Here is a 15,678-nt window from a genome sequence, read left to right as displayed (position 1 = left end):
GCTGGATGAGGCCGGGTAAGGAGGCGTGGTCTGACTGAAGCCCCGCCCCCTGCCATGATAGGACGCGATCGGTAAAGCCACGCCCCCTCGCGGAGGGGCGGGGCCGCGGCTGCTCTCTCCCTCCCTCCCTCCCGGCGCCGCAGTCGCCACCGCAGCGCGACGAGGTGAGCGGGGCTGGGGGGGGGGGGGTGTCTTGGGCAGCCGGACCGGGGCGAGAGGGGCCGCTGCGTCTCGGCAGAAGCGCCCTGGGAGTGGGGATGCTCGGGGTGAGGGATGCTCGGGGTGAGGGGATGCTCGGGTTGAGGGATGCAGGGTGTGAGGGGATGCTCGGGGTGGGGGGATGCAGGGGGTGGAGGATGCTTGGGTTGAGGGATGCAGGGGGTGGGGGATGCTTGGGGTGGGGGATGTAGGGGATGGGGATGCTTGGGGTGAGGAGATGCTGGGAGTGGGGATGTTGGGGATGCTCGGGGTGGGGGGGATGCTCTGGGTGGGGGATGCTGGGGGTGAAGGAATGCTGGGGGTGAAGGGATGCTTAGGAATGCTGGGGGATGCTCAGGGGGTGGGGGGATGCTGGGGGTGCTTGGGATCAGAGGATGCTTGTGGCTGGGGATGCTCGAGGCAGGGGATGCTGGGGGTGGGGGATGGTCGGATCTGGAGATGGTGGAGGCTGGAGATTGTTGGGGTGGGGGATGTTGGGATCCTGGGATGCTCGACGCTGGGGGATGCTCGGGGCTGGAGATGCTGGAGGCCAGGTCAGAGCCCGCTGCCCAAGCCCAGCCACAGTCAGAGCTGCCGGGGGATGCAGGGGATGCAGGACTGGCGTGCTCCCTGCTGCAGCGGCAGGACTGGGCGTTGCAGCAGGGCCCTGCAGCTGGGCCGGGGCTGGGATCGGGGCTGGCCACGCCCTTACCGCTGCCTTCGGCTGTGCCCTGGCTCTGAGTGCCGGCAATGCCACCCACTCTTGGCCAAGAGCCCCTGGCTGAGGCTTCAAGGGCATTTTCTCCTTGATGGCATCTCTGAGGTGTTTCCAACCACCCAGAGCTGGCAGTGAAAATTCAGCCTTAGAGCAGCCAGAGCTTCCTTGCACCACGCTCAAGTTGTGTTATGGGGATCGGCTGCCAGTGACCAGCTGCAGCCCCTGCCGCAGCTCGGTGGGACAGCCCCTCTTCGCTGGGCATATTCCCATCTCTGAACCCACAAGCCCTTTGTCAGGCCCTCTGCAGCTGGCCCTTCCCTGCTTGGTGGCTGCTGCAAGGTCACTTCCCACCCTGTCCGTTCCTCTCCATGTTTGTGCTGCTGCTTTCTCCCCCCCGCAGACTGCAAGGGTGTTTGATGTTTGTAGGGAGCTGGATGGTCTGAAGAGAAGAGCTGAGGGGTTCTCTGAGGGGCCCTGGTACTACCGGTGAGGCAGCATCATGCTGGCTCCCAAGAAAGGCCTGCTCTGCAACCTCAACCACATCCACCTGCAGCACATCTCCCTGGGGCTGCACCTCTCCCGGCACCCAGAGCTCCAAGAGACCTCGGGCTCCATGGGTGGAGACGACCAGAATGACTGCAGCGACTGCCCAGAGAACTGTGAGCAAGTGGATGCCAATTCCAACAACCCCTCCTTGAAATGTCGGTGTTGCGATTCCCACACTCAACAGCCGGTGAAGTTGGGGCTCCAGGACCAGGCAGCTCAAGAGGATTTCACCTCCCTGCATGCTGGAGAGGAGGTGGCTTCCCCTTGTGATCCCCCTTGTGATCTAGCTTCCTCCTCCTGCTCCTCTGTCAGCAGTTGCTCGGATTTCAGCTTGGATGACTCCCCAGTCTCTGTATACTACAAAGGGTTCTCTAGAGAAGAGACCCAATCCCCTGAAAATCAGCACAACGTCATTCCCATAGAAGATAGCCAGTTGTTGGCTGACCAGAGTAGGACGTGTGATGGAAGAGACGCCAACTTCAACCCTGCGGTGCTCCGGAGCCCGGACACCCTCCCTGGAGAGAGCCCGGACAGCCTTTGCAGCAGCGCCTCGCTTGATTCCCAGCGCGATGAGGCCTCTCCCAGCACTGCAGAACAGGAGAACATCAGCATCTGTGCCAACCTAGACCCTAATTGCAACTCCCTCCCCAACCCCGATGCTGCACCTCCAGCACCACCTGCACCGGGATGGCACAATGCCGGTGTGAGCAACGGTCCTGTGCCGCAGCCCTGCGCTGGTAGCATCCCCCCGCCTGTGCCTCCCCGGCCCCGGAGGCGCCTGCAGGTTCTCGGTGGGCAGCGAGCAGAGCAGTCACTCCTGCCTGCGGTGCCAGAATCCAGCTCAGGTGACCTCTGCAGAGACACGGGCAAGAAGACTATCACCTCCTTCCATGAGTTGGCACAGAAAAGGAAGAGGAACGCCACCGGGACAGCTCTCACCCAGGCTAAGGCTGACCGGAGCGACTGGTTGATAGTCTTCTCTCCAGACACTGAGCTGCCGCCTTCCAGCGAGCTCCTCTCCAGTGCCGTGGGCCAGGAGCCAGCCCAGCTCCAGCAGGACTGGCCGTCGAGAGCATCCAGCTCCAGGCAGCGAGAGGTCACCACGTTCAAGGAGCTGCGGTACCGCAGTGCCTCCAACAAGCCCAAGGGTCAACTGGCTGGTGAGCGGGCAGAGCCGGTGGCCTCTGAGCACCCTTCTGCACCTCTCACCGTGGCCGTAGGCAGTGACGGCTCAGGCTGGCTGCCGCCCATGCCCCTGGGCGGACACTTGATGGCACCTATGGAAAGCCACCAGCTGAAGAGGAGGAGATCTCGACCAGGATTGCAGCCCATTGCGGAGGGACCGCCAGGAAACACAGAGGAAGGGGGGATGCCGCCACAAAGCTGCCTGCCAGGAGAGAAGGGGCTGGGCTCTGGCTGTGAGCGAGACACCCCGGTTTGGAAGCTCGGGGGAACGAACAGGAACTCTTGGGTGCCAGGGACTGGCGAGAGAGGAGAGGAGGCGTGTGAGGAGGGTAAGGGCTGGGGTCTCCTCCTCTATGCTGGGGGCAGGGGTCTCGGGTTGGAAGGGACCGAGCAGGACAAGAGATGCTGAGCCCTGGGGAGCTGAGTGGGATAAGAGGAGCTGAACCCCAGGGAGCTGAGCAGGACAAGAGATGCTGAGCCCTGGGGAGCTGAGCCCGGGTGGAGCCAAGTGGGACAATGGGAGCTGAGCGGGACAAGGGGAACCAAGCCCTGGGGAGGTGAGTGGGATAATACGAGCTGAACGCCAGGGAGCTGAGTGGGACAAGAGATGCTGAGCCCTGGGGAGCTGAGCCCAGGTGGAGCCAAGCGGGACAAGGAGACCTGAGGCTGGGGGAGCTGAGTGGGACAAGGGGAACCGAGCCTTGGGGAGGTGAGTGGGATAATGGGAGCTGAACCCCAGGGAGCTGAGCAGGACAAGAGGAGCTGAGTCTGGGTTGAGCCAAACAGAACAAGGGGAGCTGAGCCCTGGGGAGCTGAGTGGGATAAGAGGAGCTGAGCCCTGGTGAGCTGAGCCCGGGTGGAGCCAAGTGGGACAATGGGAGCTGAGCGGGACAAGGGGAACCAAGCCCTGGGGAGGTGAGTGGGATAATACGAGCTGAACGCCAGGGAGCTGAGTGGGACAAGAGATGCTGAGCCCTGGGGAGCTGAGCCCAGGTGGAGCCAAGCGGGACAAGGAGACCTGAGGCTGGGGGAGCTGAGTGGGACAAGGGGAACCGAGCCTTGGGGAGGTGAGTGGGATAATGGGAGCTGAACCCCAGGGAGCTGAGCAGGACAAGAGGAGCTGAGTCTGGGTTGAGCCAAACAGAACAAGGGGAGCTGAGCCCTGGGGAGCTGAGTGGGATAAGAGGAGCTGAGCCCTGGTGAGCTGAGCCCGGGTGGAGCCAAGTGGGACAAGGGGAGCTGAGCGGGACAAGGGGAACCAAGCCCTGGGAAGGTGAGTGGGATAATATGAGCTGAACTCCAGGGAGCTGAGTGGGACAAGGGGAAGCGAGACCTGGGGAGATGAGCTGGGTAAGGAGAGCCAAGCAGGACAAGGGAAGCTGAGTCTGGGTTGAGCCAAGCAGAAGCTTGGTGGGTGAGGGGAGCCGAACCCCAGGGAGCTGAGCGGGACAAGGGGATCTGAGCGGGACAAGGGGAGCTGAGCCCTGGGGAGCTGAGCGGGACAAGGGAAGCTGAGTGGGATAAGGGGATGTGAACCCCAGGAACCTGAGTGGGACAAGAGGAGCCGAGCAGGACAGGAGGAGCTGAGCCCTGGGGAGCTGAGCAGGATGAGGGGATCTGGGTGGGATAAGGGGAGCTGAACCCCAGGGAGCTGAGCGGGACAAGGGGAACTGAGGCCTGGGGAGCTGAGCAGAACATGGGGAGCTGAGCGGGACAGGGGGAACCAAGTGGGACAAGAGGAGCTGAGTCCAGGTGGAGCCAAGCGGGACAAGGGGAGCCGCGCTGTGAGGAGTTGTGTAGGACAAAGGGAGCTGAGCAGGACAAGGGGAGCTGAAGCTGGGGGAGCTGAGTGGGGCAAGGGGAGCTGAGCCCTGGGGAGCTGAGCAAGACAAGGGGATCTGGGTGGGATAAGGGGAGCTGAACCCCAGGGAGCTGAGCAGGACAAGAGGAGCTGAGCTCTGGGGAGCTGAGTGGGACAAGGGGAGCTGAACCCCAGGAAGCTGTGTGGGACAAGAGGAGCCAAGCAAGACGAGAGGAGCTAAGCCCTGGGGAGCTGAGCAGGACAAGGGGAGCTGAACCTCAGGAAGCTGAGTGGGACGAGAGGAGCTGAGCAGGAAAAGAGGAGCTGAGCCTGGGGAAGCTGAGTGGGACGAGGGGCGCCGAGCAGGATAAGAGGAGTTGAATGGGATAAGGGGAGCTGAACCCCAGGGAGCTGAGTGGGAACAAGAGGATCTGAGCAGGACAAGGGGATCTGAGCGGGATAAGGGAAGCTGAGCCCTGGGGAGCTGAGCAGGACAAGAGGAGCTGAGCCCCGGGGAGCTGAGCGGGACGAGGGGGTCTGGGTGGGTGGGACAAGGGGAGCTGAACCTCAGGGAGCTGAGCAGGACCAGAGGAGCTGAGCCCTGGGGAGCTGAGCGGGACGAGGGGGTCTGGGTGGGATAAGGGGAGCTGAACCCCTGGAAACTGAGTGGGACAAAGGGAGCTGAGCTCCAAGGAGCCGAGCAGGACAAGGGGAGCAGAGCACGACAGGCAGAACCAAGCCCTGGGGAGCCGAGCAGGGTAAGGGGATCAAGGCAAGGGCAGGAGGCCTCTTCGTTGTCCCGGTTCCCCGCCCCGGTGTCGGGCTGGCACCGCCCCGCCGGGCCCTTCCTCTTCCCGGTCCTGCCCGCGGGTCCCATGGGCGATCGCGGCACCGGCTGCTCCCGGGGGAGTCCGGCCGAGCCTCCCCCTAACGGCGCCGCTCCGGTCCCTGCAGGGAAAGCCGAACCGCCTCAAGCCCCGCGGGGAACCGCCCGCTACTGGGGGGAGCGGAAGAAAGGTAACGGGGGGGGGGGGGGGGGGGGGCCTCAGGGTTTTGTACCCCCGGGGCTGGGGAGCGGTCGGGGCGATGAGGCTGGGGGGGGATTGGGCTGGGGGGGGGGCTCGGAACGGGACATCTGGGGCTGGGGGGAGGTTAGGGTTTGGGACCCCGAGTCTGGGGAGCAGCTTTGGGCTTCAGGACCCCAAGGGCTGAGGAGGAGTTTTGAACAAGACCCCTGGGGTTGGGGAGGGGTTTGGAATGAGACCCCCAGGGTTGAGGAGGGGTTTGGAATGAGACCCCCAGGGTTGGGGAGGGGTTTGGAACGGGACCCCCGAGATTGGGGAGCAGCTTTGGGCTCTGAGACCCCTGGGGCTGTGGATGGGCTCAGGGTTTGGACCTGCCGGGGCTGTGGACAGACTCAGAATGGGACCCCCGGCGGTAGAGAGAGACCCGTGGGGCTGAGGAGGGGCTTAGAACAGGACCCCTGTAGGCTGGGTGGGGGGCTCGGGGCTTGGAACGGGACCCCCTTGGGCTGAGTGGGGGGCTCGGGGCTTGGAACAGGATCTCAAGCCTGTGGAGCAGATTTGGGCTCTGGGACCCCCGGGTCTGGGGAGAGGCTTTGGGACCTCCAGGGCTGGGGAGGGGCTCAGAATAGAACCCCCAGAGCTGGGAAGGGGCCAGGGGCTTAGGATGGGAACTTGGGGCTGGGGGAGGGGGGCTCGGGAGAATGGGGTTGGGGCTGTCTTTGAGCCGCCTCACCTCAGAGGTCTCCTGCCCACACCTCCCTCCTGGCTTCATCCTTCATCCCTGTGCCCAAGAATTTCTGGTTCCCATGGCAACAGCCTGGGATACTCCGTTAGCCCTGGCTTTCCCACCCGCTCCTCCACGGACACCTCCCACTGGCTCAGGGGCTCCGAGCCCCATCCAACCTGGCCTTGAACCCCTCCAGGGATGGGGCAGCCACCACTGCTCTGGGCAACCTGGGCCAGGACCTCCCCACCCTCACTGCAAAACATTTCTCCCCAAGATCTCATCTCAATCCTTCCCTCTTCCAGCTGAAAACCATTCCCTCTCATGCCGTCCCTGCTCTCCTTGATCCAGAGCCCCTCTCCAGCTTTCCTGGAGCCTCTTTCCCTACTGGAAGCTGCTCTAAGGTCTCCTCACAGCCTTCTTCAGGCTGAACAACCCCAACTCTCCCAATTTTCCGTTGTTCCACAGCCCTGTTGGTTGCCATCAGCACCGCCGTGGATAAGATCATTGCCCATTTCAGCACTGCACGGAACCTGGTGCAGAAGGTGAGGGGTCGGGTGGGCAGGAGTGAGGGTTTGGGAGCTCCAGGGGGATCCACAGGCTCAGAGTTAGATACTACCATCCCTTTCCATCTCCTTTCCTTGTGCCTCCCCACTTCAGGCGCAGCTGGGAGACAGCCGGCTCAGCCCAGATGTGGGTTACCTGCTGCTGCACACCCTCTGCCCTGCGCTCTATGCCTTGGTGGAGGACGGGCTGAAGCCATTCCAGAAGGATGTTATCACAGGCCAGAGGAAAAATTCCCCCTGGAGCGTGGTGGAAGCTTCTGTGAAGACAGGTCAGTGTGAAGGTGATACCAAAATAAAGTCTCTAAGAATCGTTTTGGAGTTTTTAGAAAGCAAACACCGTTTAATCAAGGTTGGGCTGCACGAGGGAGTGATCTCCATCCATGGTGTGCAGCGAGACGAGAGCTGGGACAGAAGAGATTTCCCATTTATATGCGTATGGATAAATTCTCCCAGGAATCTTACACCTATTGTGTTCCTTTCCAAGGACTCATTTTAATGTTATTCTGAACTTCGCACCAGCCAAATCTCCTGCTAATTTGGAGCTGGGTCCAGCTCTGCCTACACCTCGCATTTGAGATAGAAAGAAACTCCAAACAGGTCATTACAGAAGAAGACACCTTTGTTTGGCGCAGATCACGCTGAGAGCAAGAGGTTATCATCTTCAGAGAATGAACAGTTTCAGTGAAAATATGCTATCAGAGAGACATTCTGTCTAACTTCCAAAAAAAATGCACTTACTTAGATGAAACTTAACTCTACTTTAGCTTAAATCAAAATATTCCGCTTCTTGTAATAATTACTTCTCGTATGAAGAGAACACGTTCCTGGAGATGGTGGGTTTGGCATCTTGAGGTGCCTGGGCTCCTGTTCCAGCCCAAACTCACAGAAGGTGTGTGTGCCCGGAGCAGTGACCATCTGCGTCGTGTGTTCCACAGGTCCCAACGTGCGCTCCCTCCAGTCCCTGTGCTGGCATGTGGCCAGACTGACCCCTCTCAACGGCACCAGGCAGAAGTTTCATGCCTTCATCCTTGGCCTCTTGAAGTGAGTGCTGCTCTCCTGCCGCTGGGCTGGCCTTGTGGTGGGTCAGAACAGGGTCTCAAGAGCTCTGACTTGGGTTTCTTTTATCCTGTTTAGCATCAAGCAGCTGGAGCTGTGGATCTCTCACCTGCAGAAGAGCCCAGGTAAGGACACGGCACCCAGAGGCTCTCACCATTGCCAAGGAGATAGTCCTGTAGCTGTTCCAGCCACCGCTCTTGGCTGAGAATCCCATAGCGGATAAAAGCATCATTTTCCATGGTGGATCTTCAGTACAGCTGTGGGTGGAAGCTGCTTTGATCTGCTGCAACCGACTTGCTGACCTGGGACGGGGGTGAGCAAGGGCATTCCGAGCTGTCCATGTCTCCTAGGTGTCATCTCCGTGCTGTATTCACCCACCGCCTTCTTCGCTCTGAGCCAAGGTCCTTTTCCCCACCTCGCTGACGAGCTGCTGCTGCTCATCCAGCCCCTCTCGGTGCTGACTTTCCACCTTGACCTGCTCTTTGAACACCACCACCTTTCCGTGGATGTCAGACCTTTGTCCCGACGGCTGGAATCGCCCTTCTCTCCTCATCCCTCCGCTCGGGAAGGCCAAAGTGGTGCTGCAGAAGTGAGCCTGGAGGATGAGATCCCCCCTGACGCCGTCGGGAGGGCAACCGGCTCGGAGGGCAGCACCGGAACCCGATCCCAAGCGCTAGTTGCTGGTGCCCAAGTGGGGGCTGCCCTCCAGCAAACCTTCCAGCACATCCTGCACTGGGGTGACCAGCTCGGTCGCGCTTTACTGGGAGCTCCCAGCTCCCCGGAGACCTCCAAGCCCCAGGTAGGACCTCAGGATGCCAGAGCTGGCCTTAGCGGCTGGTGGGGCCAGCTGAGCCAGGCTTCCAGGATTTACGCTGCTCCTAGCAAGGAAAATTCACCTTTTGTCTGGTGGATGAAGCTGCAGACCGGTGTGGGGGATTCCAGCCCCAGCCGGGCTGTGCGACCCCAAACAGGCGTGAATGAGCCTCGAGGCATGGAGCTGCAGCTCCTTCAGACCAAAGGTATGTCTGAACTTCACAGTCCAAAGCCCAGCAGCAGTGCTGATACCTCTGGGACCTCTTCCCCTGAAGACCTCATCCTGCCTGCTGGAGCTGCTGCCGCCAGGAAACCAGAGGCTGCTGGAGAGAGTCTTCCGACTGCTTCCCTGCAGCCTTGTGCGAAGAGGAATGGGGTAGCATCTTCTGACCCAGCAGCGGGTGGTCCTCCTGGTCCAGACAAAGGCAGCTGGATGGGCCGTCTCTTTGGAGCCACTAGTCCCTCGGCCAGGAGCAACCCTCCCAGTCCTGACACCGTCTCCGCTAGGTCCAGGTAAGGCCCAGGTGGGGGAAGAAGCATGCACTGAGGAAGGGATTTTGTCCCAGGCAGTGATTAGAGAGCACACCACGAAACTCGCTGGCCTCACAGCATGCCTTGTGCTGCCCGTTATCCATGTTTTGTGCTCCTGGGATTAATTGCAACGTGCAAAGTCACATTGCATCAGTCCTTTAGAGCAGCAGGAGCTCACAGTGGATGCTCAGTGGGGCTCTTAGCTCCTGGCTCAGCCTGAGTAGAATGGGTGGGAAAAGGCTTCCCAGGTGAACTTGTGGCTTCCTTTGCTTTGTGGCAGGAGACCTTCTAGCTGGCTGTCCCCCAGCGCTCGTGTCTTGGCCATGGTGGTGAAGGGGCTGACGCCGGAGAAGAGCCGCTCTCCAGAGCAGCCGGTGAGGAATGTGCCCAACTCAGCTCAGCCCTACAGGTAACGTAGATGCGGTCGTGGTGGGGCTGGGAAGCTGCTGGTGGCTTCAGAGAAGCAGGGACTGTTCCTGGGCTTAGCCTGGATCACCTCCGCCCCTCTCTAGGGAAAGGCTGGCACCATTCTTTGTTCCTTCTTGCACCTTGGCTGCCCCCACCCAGGGATTGTCCTGCTGAGCTTTGGGGGATCCTGTGCTCAGCTGGCTTTCCCAGACATTTTTTGAGGGGAAAATTTGGAGCATTTTCTTTTGCTTCCATGCTTTCTGGACTCAGTTGTTTGGAGCAACCATGGGGCAACTCTGAGAAATTTGTGGGAGGTCAGAAAAGCTGTAGTGTCCATCTGCTCTGGCGCGGTGTCCTAGCCAACGTGGAGGGTGAGTGGCCATCACTCTCCATCCTGACCTTGATCCCTTCACCACGTCCATAGTTGAGCCGCTCCTGCTCTGCTCCTGCTCCCAGAGTCTGCTTGGCAGGGCGATTTTTGGGATGTGGCTTAATCCAATCCATCATCGGATGGAGGGGAAGATCTATGCATGAGCATCAACTCCTCTCCTGAGTCCTAGAGGAGCCTCTCTTGGTGGTGTCTGGGCTCCTTGGAGAGGTGAATCCCGGTGGCGTTTGTTGTGCAGGGCAGTCCGGGCGCTGTGTGACCACACAGGCACCACTGATGGGCACTTGAGCTTCCAAAAAGGGGACATCCTGCAGCTTCTCTCCACCGTGGATGAAGACTGGATCCGCTGCTGCCATGGAAACAGCACTGGCCTTGTTCCCGTCGGCTACACATCCCTGATTTTGTGAGGAGGTGGAGGAGAGCTCCCAGAAAGACCTTCTGCTGCCACGGCTTCACCGCCTTTGGGGCTTCACCACCTGGGCTGGCGGTTCCGAGGGGCTCCTGCCCCATCACTGCTGCTCATTCACATGACGTTGCTGTGGGCACAGCGCGGCAGCCACCGCTGGCCACGTCCCCACAGCGCCTCTGGCTGGGACTCCCGCTTGGAATCTGCTTTTGCTCCTGTCACCTCCTCGCTGCCCACGGCTGTGTTGGGGAGGGAAGAGCCCCATCCCCACACGGTGCTCGTGGTCCTCTGTCTTGTCTCTGTGTTGTCGTGTCCTGCCACCACTGCCACCACCTCGCCGTGGCCTTGCCCCAGGGCTGGTGGCCCGGCTGCCATCGCAGCACTCTGTAAATAGTTGTAACCACAGGAATGAGCTTATTCCAAGGGGAAAAAAAGAGATGGAAATAAAGGTTGTGGCTCACGTGAATGGATGGTTGTGGGTAGCATGGGCTGGAGGTGGCCACGGGGCTGTCCCTGTGGGGATGTGGTGGCCAAGCCACTCTCCATGATGTTTGAAAAGTCTTGGCAATGGGGAAGTCGATGGTGAATGGAAGAAGGGGAACGTTGTGCCCATTTTTAAAAAGGGTAGAAAAGACGACCCTGAGAACTCCTGACCTGTCAGCCTCACCTCTGTGCCTGGGAAGATGATGGAACAGGTCCTCCTAGAAGCTCTGCTAGAGCACATGGAGGGCAGGGAGGTGATTAATGGCAGCCAGCACGGCTTCACCAGGGGCAAGTCCTGTCTGACCAACTTGGTGGCTTTCTATGATGGGGTAACCGCGGCAGTGGACACAGGAAAACCGACGGATGGGATCTGTCTGGACTTCTGTAAAGCCTTTGACACAGTCCCCCACAACATCTTTCTCTCTAAATTGGAGAGAGATGGATTTGATGGGTGGATGGTGCAGTGGATAAGAAACTGGTTGGATGATCGTATTCAGAGAGTAGTGGTCAATGGCTCAAAGTCCAGATGGAGACCCGTGATGAGTGGTGTCCCTTAGGGGTCTGTAGAGGGACTGGTGCTGTTCAATATCTTTATCAATGATATGAACAGCGAGATCGAGGGCACCCTCATCGAGTTTGTGGATGACACCAAACTGAGTGGGGCAGTTGCCACACTGGAAGGATGGGATGTCATCCAGAGGGACCTGGACAGGCTGGAGAAGTGGGGCTGGAGAACCTCAGGAGGTTCAACAAGGCCAAGTGTAAGGTCATACCCCTGGGTCGGGGCAATCCCATTTTTTAGTACACGATGGGGGATGATGTGCTTGAGAGCAGCCCTGAGGAGGACTTGGGGTGCTGGTCAATGAGAAGCTCAACATGAGCCAGCAACGTGCTCTCACAGCCCAGAAATCAACCGTGTCCTGGGCTGCATCAAGAGAAGCGCAGCCAGCAGGGAGGGAGGGGATTCTGCCCCTCTGTTCCTCTCTTGTGAGACCTCATCTGGAGGTCCAGTTCTGGAATCCTCAACAGAAGAAGGAGATGGAGCTGTTGGAATGGGTCCAGAGGAGGCTACAAAGATGATCTGAGGGCTGGAGCACCTCCCGTACAAGGACAGGCTGAGAGAGTTGGGATGGTTCAGCCTGGAGAAGGCTCCGAGGAGACCTTAGAGCAGCTTTCCTATACCTGAAGGACCAAGAGGAAAGCTGTGGAGGGGCTGTTCGTAAAGACTTGTGGGGATAGGACAAGGGGGAACGGGGCTAAACTGGAGAGGGGCAGATTTAGACTGAACATAAGGAGGAATTTCTTCACCATGAGAGCGGTGAGACACTGGAACAGGTTGCCCAGAGCAGTGGTGGTGCCCCATCCCTGGCTGGTTCAAGGCCAGGTTGGATGGGCCTTGGGCAGCCTGATCCAGTGGGAGGTGTCCCTGCCCATGGCAGGGGTGCAACTGAGACTTTGAGGTCCCTTCCAACCCAACCCAATCCAATTCAACCCATTCCATGACTCTATATCTGGAAGGGAATTGGCCAAAACCCTCTTAAGGGAGTTGGAATGTGCCAGGTCAGGCAACTGGATGTTCAGAAGGGAACTGGCCAAGACGCTGGAAGGTGTCGGAGCCAGAAAAGGAACCCGAAAGCACGGAGAAAGAAAACCCCACGAGGCATCACTAGGAAAAGATTTTCCATTTAATACTAGACTCTCTCAGGATTGAGATGCAGGCTTTTTTATGCAATTACATCCAATGTTAAAATTGGTAATACATAATTTACAAAGATTAACATCAAAACAATGATCTATTTAGATATGCTTTGTAAAAAGGAAATATATTAGCAGCATTTATTTTCAGCAATCACACAGCCTACACCCATGCAGACTAAGAGTTCGTAGCTATTTGCAGTAATGTAGTGCTTCCTGGCCTCCGATCAGCGCTCCTGGTGCCCACAGCGGTCTCCTCGTTGTTATAAAATAACCGAAAAATTAAAAAAAGTCATTAATTTCTACACCAAGTAAGAAAAAACAAGTCTTTTGCACTTACCTAACATTTGATTGTCTAAAAAACATTTTTTTTGTTTTTAGTCTTTCAACAAAAGAAAGATAAAATGACAGAGCTAGTGTCTCGCTTCTGTACGCACTTTATTTTCTTTAACAACTTCTTTTTTTTTTTTTAGTGTTTAACACCATTTCAGACAACGATTTCTGTTTGAAACTTAAATGAGACAACTCCAGGGGGTCGGACATGCGATATTCCTACTACACGCACGAGTATTTTAATACTCAGGGTTCCTGGGACTGTACAGTGCTTCTCTACAGTAAGAAAATATTCCAAACTATTTTCTTATTTCTTTTTTTTTGCTTTTTTTTAATAAAATATTTTTTCTCAAAGGGTTTTTTTTTTTGTGTGTAGTTTTTTTCTTTTTTCTTCTTCTTTTTAAATCAACACAGAAAAAGTTAATGGAATGAGGCGTGTTCCACTAAGAGTAAAATAATTATAATAATAACAATGTACATTAGGACAAGCTTGGTCCGTTAAAAAGGAACATGGAACTACGGTATTGCTTTACATCCACGCAGCAGATATATACAACTTGGCACATTGAAAACTGGATTTCTTAGAAGAAGAACAGCTAAAACAGGACTGTATATGCATATGTACGTCTGAAGGACAAAAAGCAAAGCCATTGTCAAGGGGCAGCATACGCCGACCACCCTCGCCCTTTGCCGCGGCCCCGGAGCCTGGAGCCGGGAAATTCGCCCGTGTGGGGCGGCCGGTGGCAACCGTGGGCTGGTACCTGCTGGCCATGGCGGGCTCCGCGGGTAGGAATCCTGGTGGCTGCGTTTGGAAACAAAAAGCGCCCCATCAGGGCAGAGAGCGCAGGCGGTGCGGGATATACTGTCTCTTAATTTAAGAGACGGACAGTTTCAGCTGTACAACCAGAACACAAGAAAAGTGTTAGCAGTTGATATATCCTACAGTTCACAACAAATACTCGCTCGGAATACTGCTCAACGGTTCATGTAGTGAAGGTTTCCTTTTTTTTTTTTTTTGCCTTTTTTCTGTTTTTTTTTTTTTCTTTGAACAGGATTTAATTTGCACAACACACGGGACGCACAAGAACCACAGCTTATCAAAAACCCCACAGCAATGGTGTCGTCAGGAGCTGACTTGCTTTATAAAACTTCTCTGCAGAAAAAAAGTGGAAAAAAAAAAAACCCCACCCCGCACCCTCCCCTCCCGCTGCAGCCCATGCCGACGCTGGCAGCGTCTCCTAGCCGCAGACCGAAGTGCCTCCTGTGCCACGGTGAACCTGTTCGGAACGGTGAACCTGTTCGGGAACGCTTCTCTCTTCCTGGAACTTGTGCAAATCAGAGGCCACAATTCAGGGCAGCCATTACCATTAAAGCCACAGGGGCCTCCGCTCTCCCAGCTGGATTCCGTTCACCGGCCGCGGTGCCACCAGCGTCTCGTACAATCACAGGTTGATTGGTGACCATGGGGTATATTCTCACCAGAGTAAGTCAGTCCCTATCCTTCTCACCTCCCCATTCATTTCTTATTTGTTATTATTTTTTTTTCCTCTGAGTGGGAATATCAAGCAAAAATAAATTAAATTTGACCATCCCGGACAATAACCACGAGGTTTTTCTCAGTACCTAACATCGATACAAGGCACGCCCAACAACACACACACCATAAGAGCACTGCAGAGCAGGGCAGGGCAGCTTGCCGGCCCAGGCCTCTAAGTGCTAACTGTTTGTCATTTGTCAGTTTGCTGCTGCCCTCTCCTCTCCTTGGCTGGTGCAGACGAAGGTGGGCTCCTGCCCGCAGCCCTCGGCAGACCTTGTTGCAGACTCCAGACCACGGCTTCTTCTCGTGGGCATCACTTCCTGAAGCTGCTCTCCGGGATGGTGAGAGTGCGCCGCCTCAGTTTGCGTCCTGAGCCCTCCTCCAGCAAGTAGGTGACGTCGATAGCTGCAAGAGACAGCAGACTTTGGGTGAAGAAGGTGACAACGTTAAGAGCTCTCCTGTTTCCCTATTCAGGGTTCCTTTGAGGATGTTTCTACCTAAATTCAACACTCCACCGGATAAGGTGCTGAGGAACCTGATGTTAGTTTGGAATGTGACCTGCTTTGGGTCATGGTTGGACCAAGTGACCTCCCAAGATCCTTCCAATCCAGATTATTCTACATTCTGGATGTAGAACATCCAGGCATGTTCATCCATGCCTCGTGTCGGCATTGCTTTCTTCCACTTTTTTGTCAGCGTCACAGCTCTCGCTGGACACCGTCTCCTTCTCTGCCTCCTCCAGCCTGGGCAGCTCGTTTGCAGTGTGATCCTGGTTTCCTAATGTTGTAGAATCCCAGAACACAAAGAGACCAGACAGAGCTCATCATAGGCTTCACATTAAAACTAGACCAGGGCTACCGCTGCACCCACATTCTTAATCACGGATTTTTAGCAGGAAGGGCAGAGACAGGATGAGGTGGAATGGTTTCAGCTGAAAGAGGGGAGATTGAGATGAGATCTTAGGGAGAAATGTTTTGCTGTGAGGGTGGGGAGGCCCTGGAACAGGTTGCCCAGAGCAGCGGTGGCTGCCCCATCCCTGGAGGGGTTCAAGGCCAGGTTGGATGGGGCTTGGAGCCCCCGAGCCAGCAGGAGGTGTCCCTGCCCATGGAAGCGGGGTTGGAACTGGATCATCTTTAAGATCCCTTCCAACCCAACCCATTCCATGATTCTGTGATTCAGCAGCTCAAGTCGGTACCTACTTACAAGCCAACCGAAAGCTCAATAAAGAGACTTTCCCAATTCTCTTCAGTCTTTGTTTCCATGTC

At 56.9% G+C, this 15,678-nt stretch overlaps 2 protein-coding genes across 6 annotated transcripts in view; one reads left to right on the top strand and one right to left on the bottom strand.

The window, feature by feature from the left end:
• Positions 1-66: 66 nt before the first annotated feature.
• On the top strand, positions 67-12,380 carry RUSC1 (RUN and SH3 domain containing 1). The gene is made up of 10 exons (XM_054051192.1): positions 67-164; positions 1,343-2,976; positions 5,403-5,465; positions 6,666-6,742; positions 6,858-7,032; positions 7,699-7,804; positions 7,898-7,944; positions 8,170-9,145; positions 9,444-9,572; positions 10,198-12,380. The coding sequence occupies exons 2-10, from the start codon at positions 1,416-1,418 to the stop codon at positions 10,364-10,366; spliced, it is 3,303 nt and encodes a 1,100-aa protein (XP_053907167.1). The 5' UTR covers positions 67-164; positions 1,343-1,415; the 3' UTR covers positions 10,367-12,380.
• Positions 12,381-13,247: 867 nt separating this feature from the next.
• Positions 13,248-15,678, bottom strand: part of ASH1L (ASH1 like histone lysine methyltransferase) — a 59,399-nt gene continuing 56,968 nt past the window's right edge. For all 5 annotated transcript variants that reach the window (XM_054051187.1, XM_054051188.1, XM_054051190.1 and 2 more), the window contains exon 28: positions 13,248-14,818. In XM_054051187.1, the coding sequence (XP_053907162.1) occupies positions 14,727-14,818 (92 nt within the window). In that variant the 3' untranslated portion in view covers positions 13,248-14,726. The remainder of the gene's footprint in view (positions 14,819-15,678) is intronic.

Source organism: Cuculus canorus, chromosome 28 (assembly GCF_017976375.1).
Source record: "Cuculus canorus isolate bCucCan1 chromosome 28, bCucCan1.pri, whole genome shotgun sequence".
NCBI classification, from domain to species: Eukaryota; Metazoa; Chordata; class Aves; order Cuculiformes; family Cuculidae; genus Cuculus; species Cuculus canorus.
The sequence above is the reverse complement of the archived record's forward strand: the minus strand, read 5'-3'. Positions and strand labels throughout refer to the sequence as shown.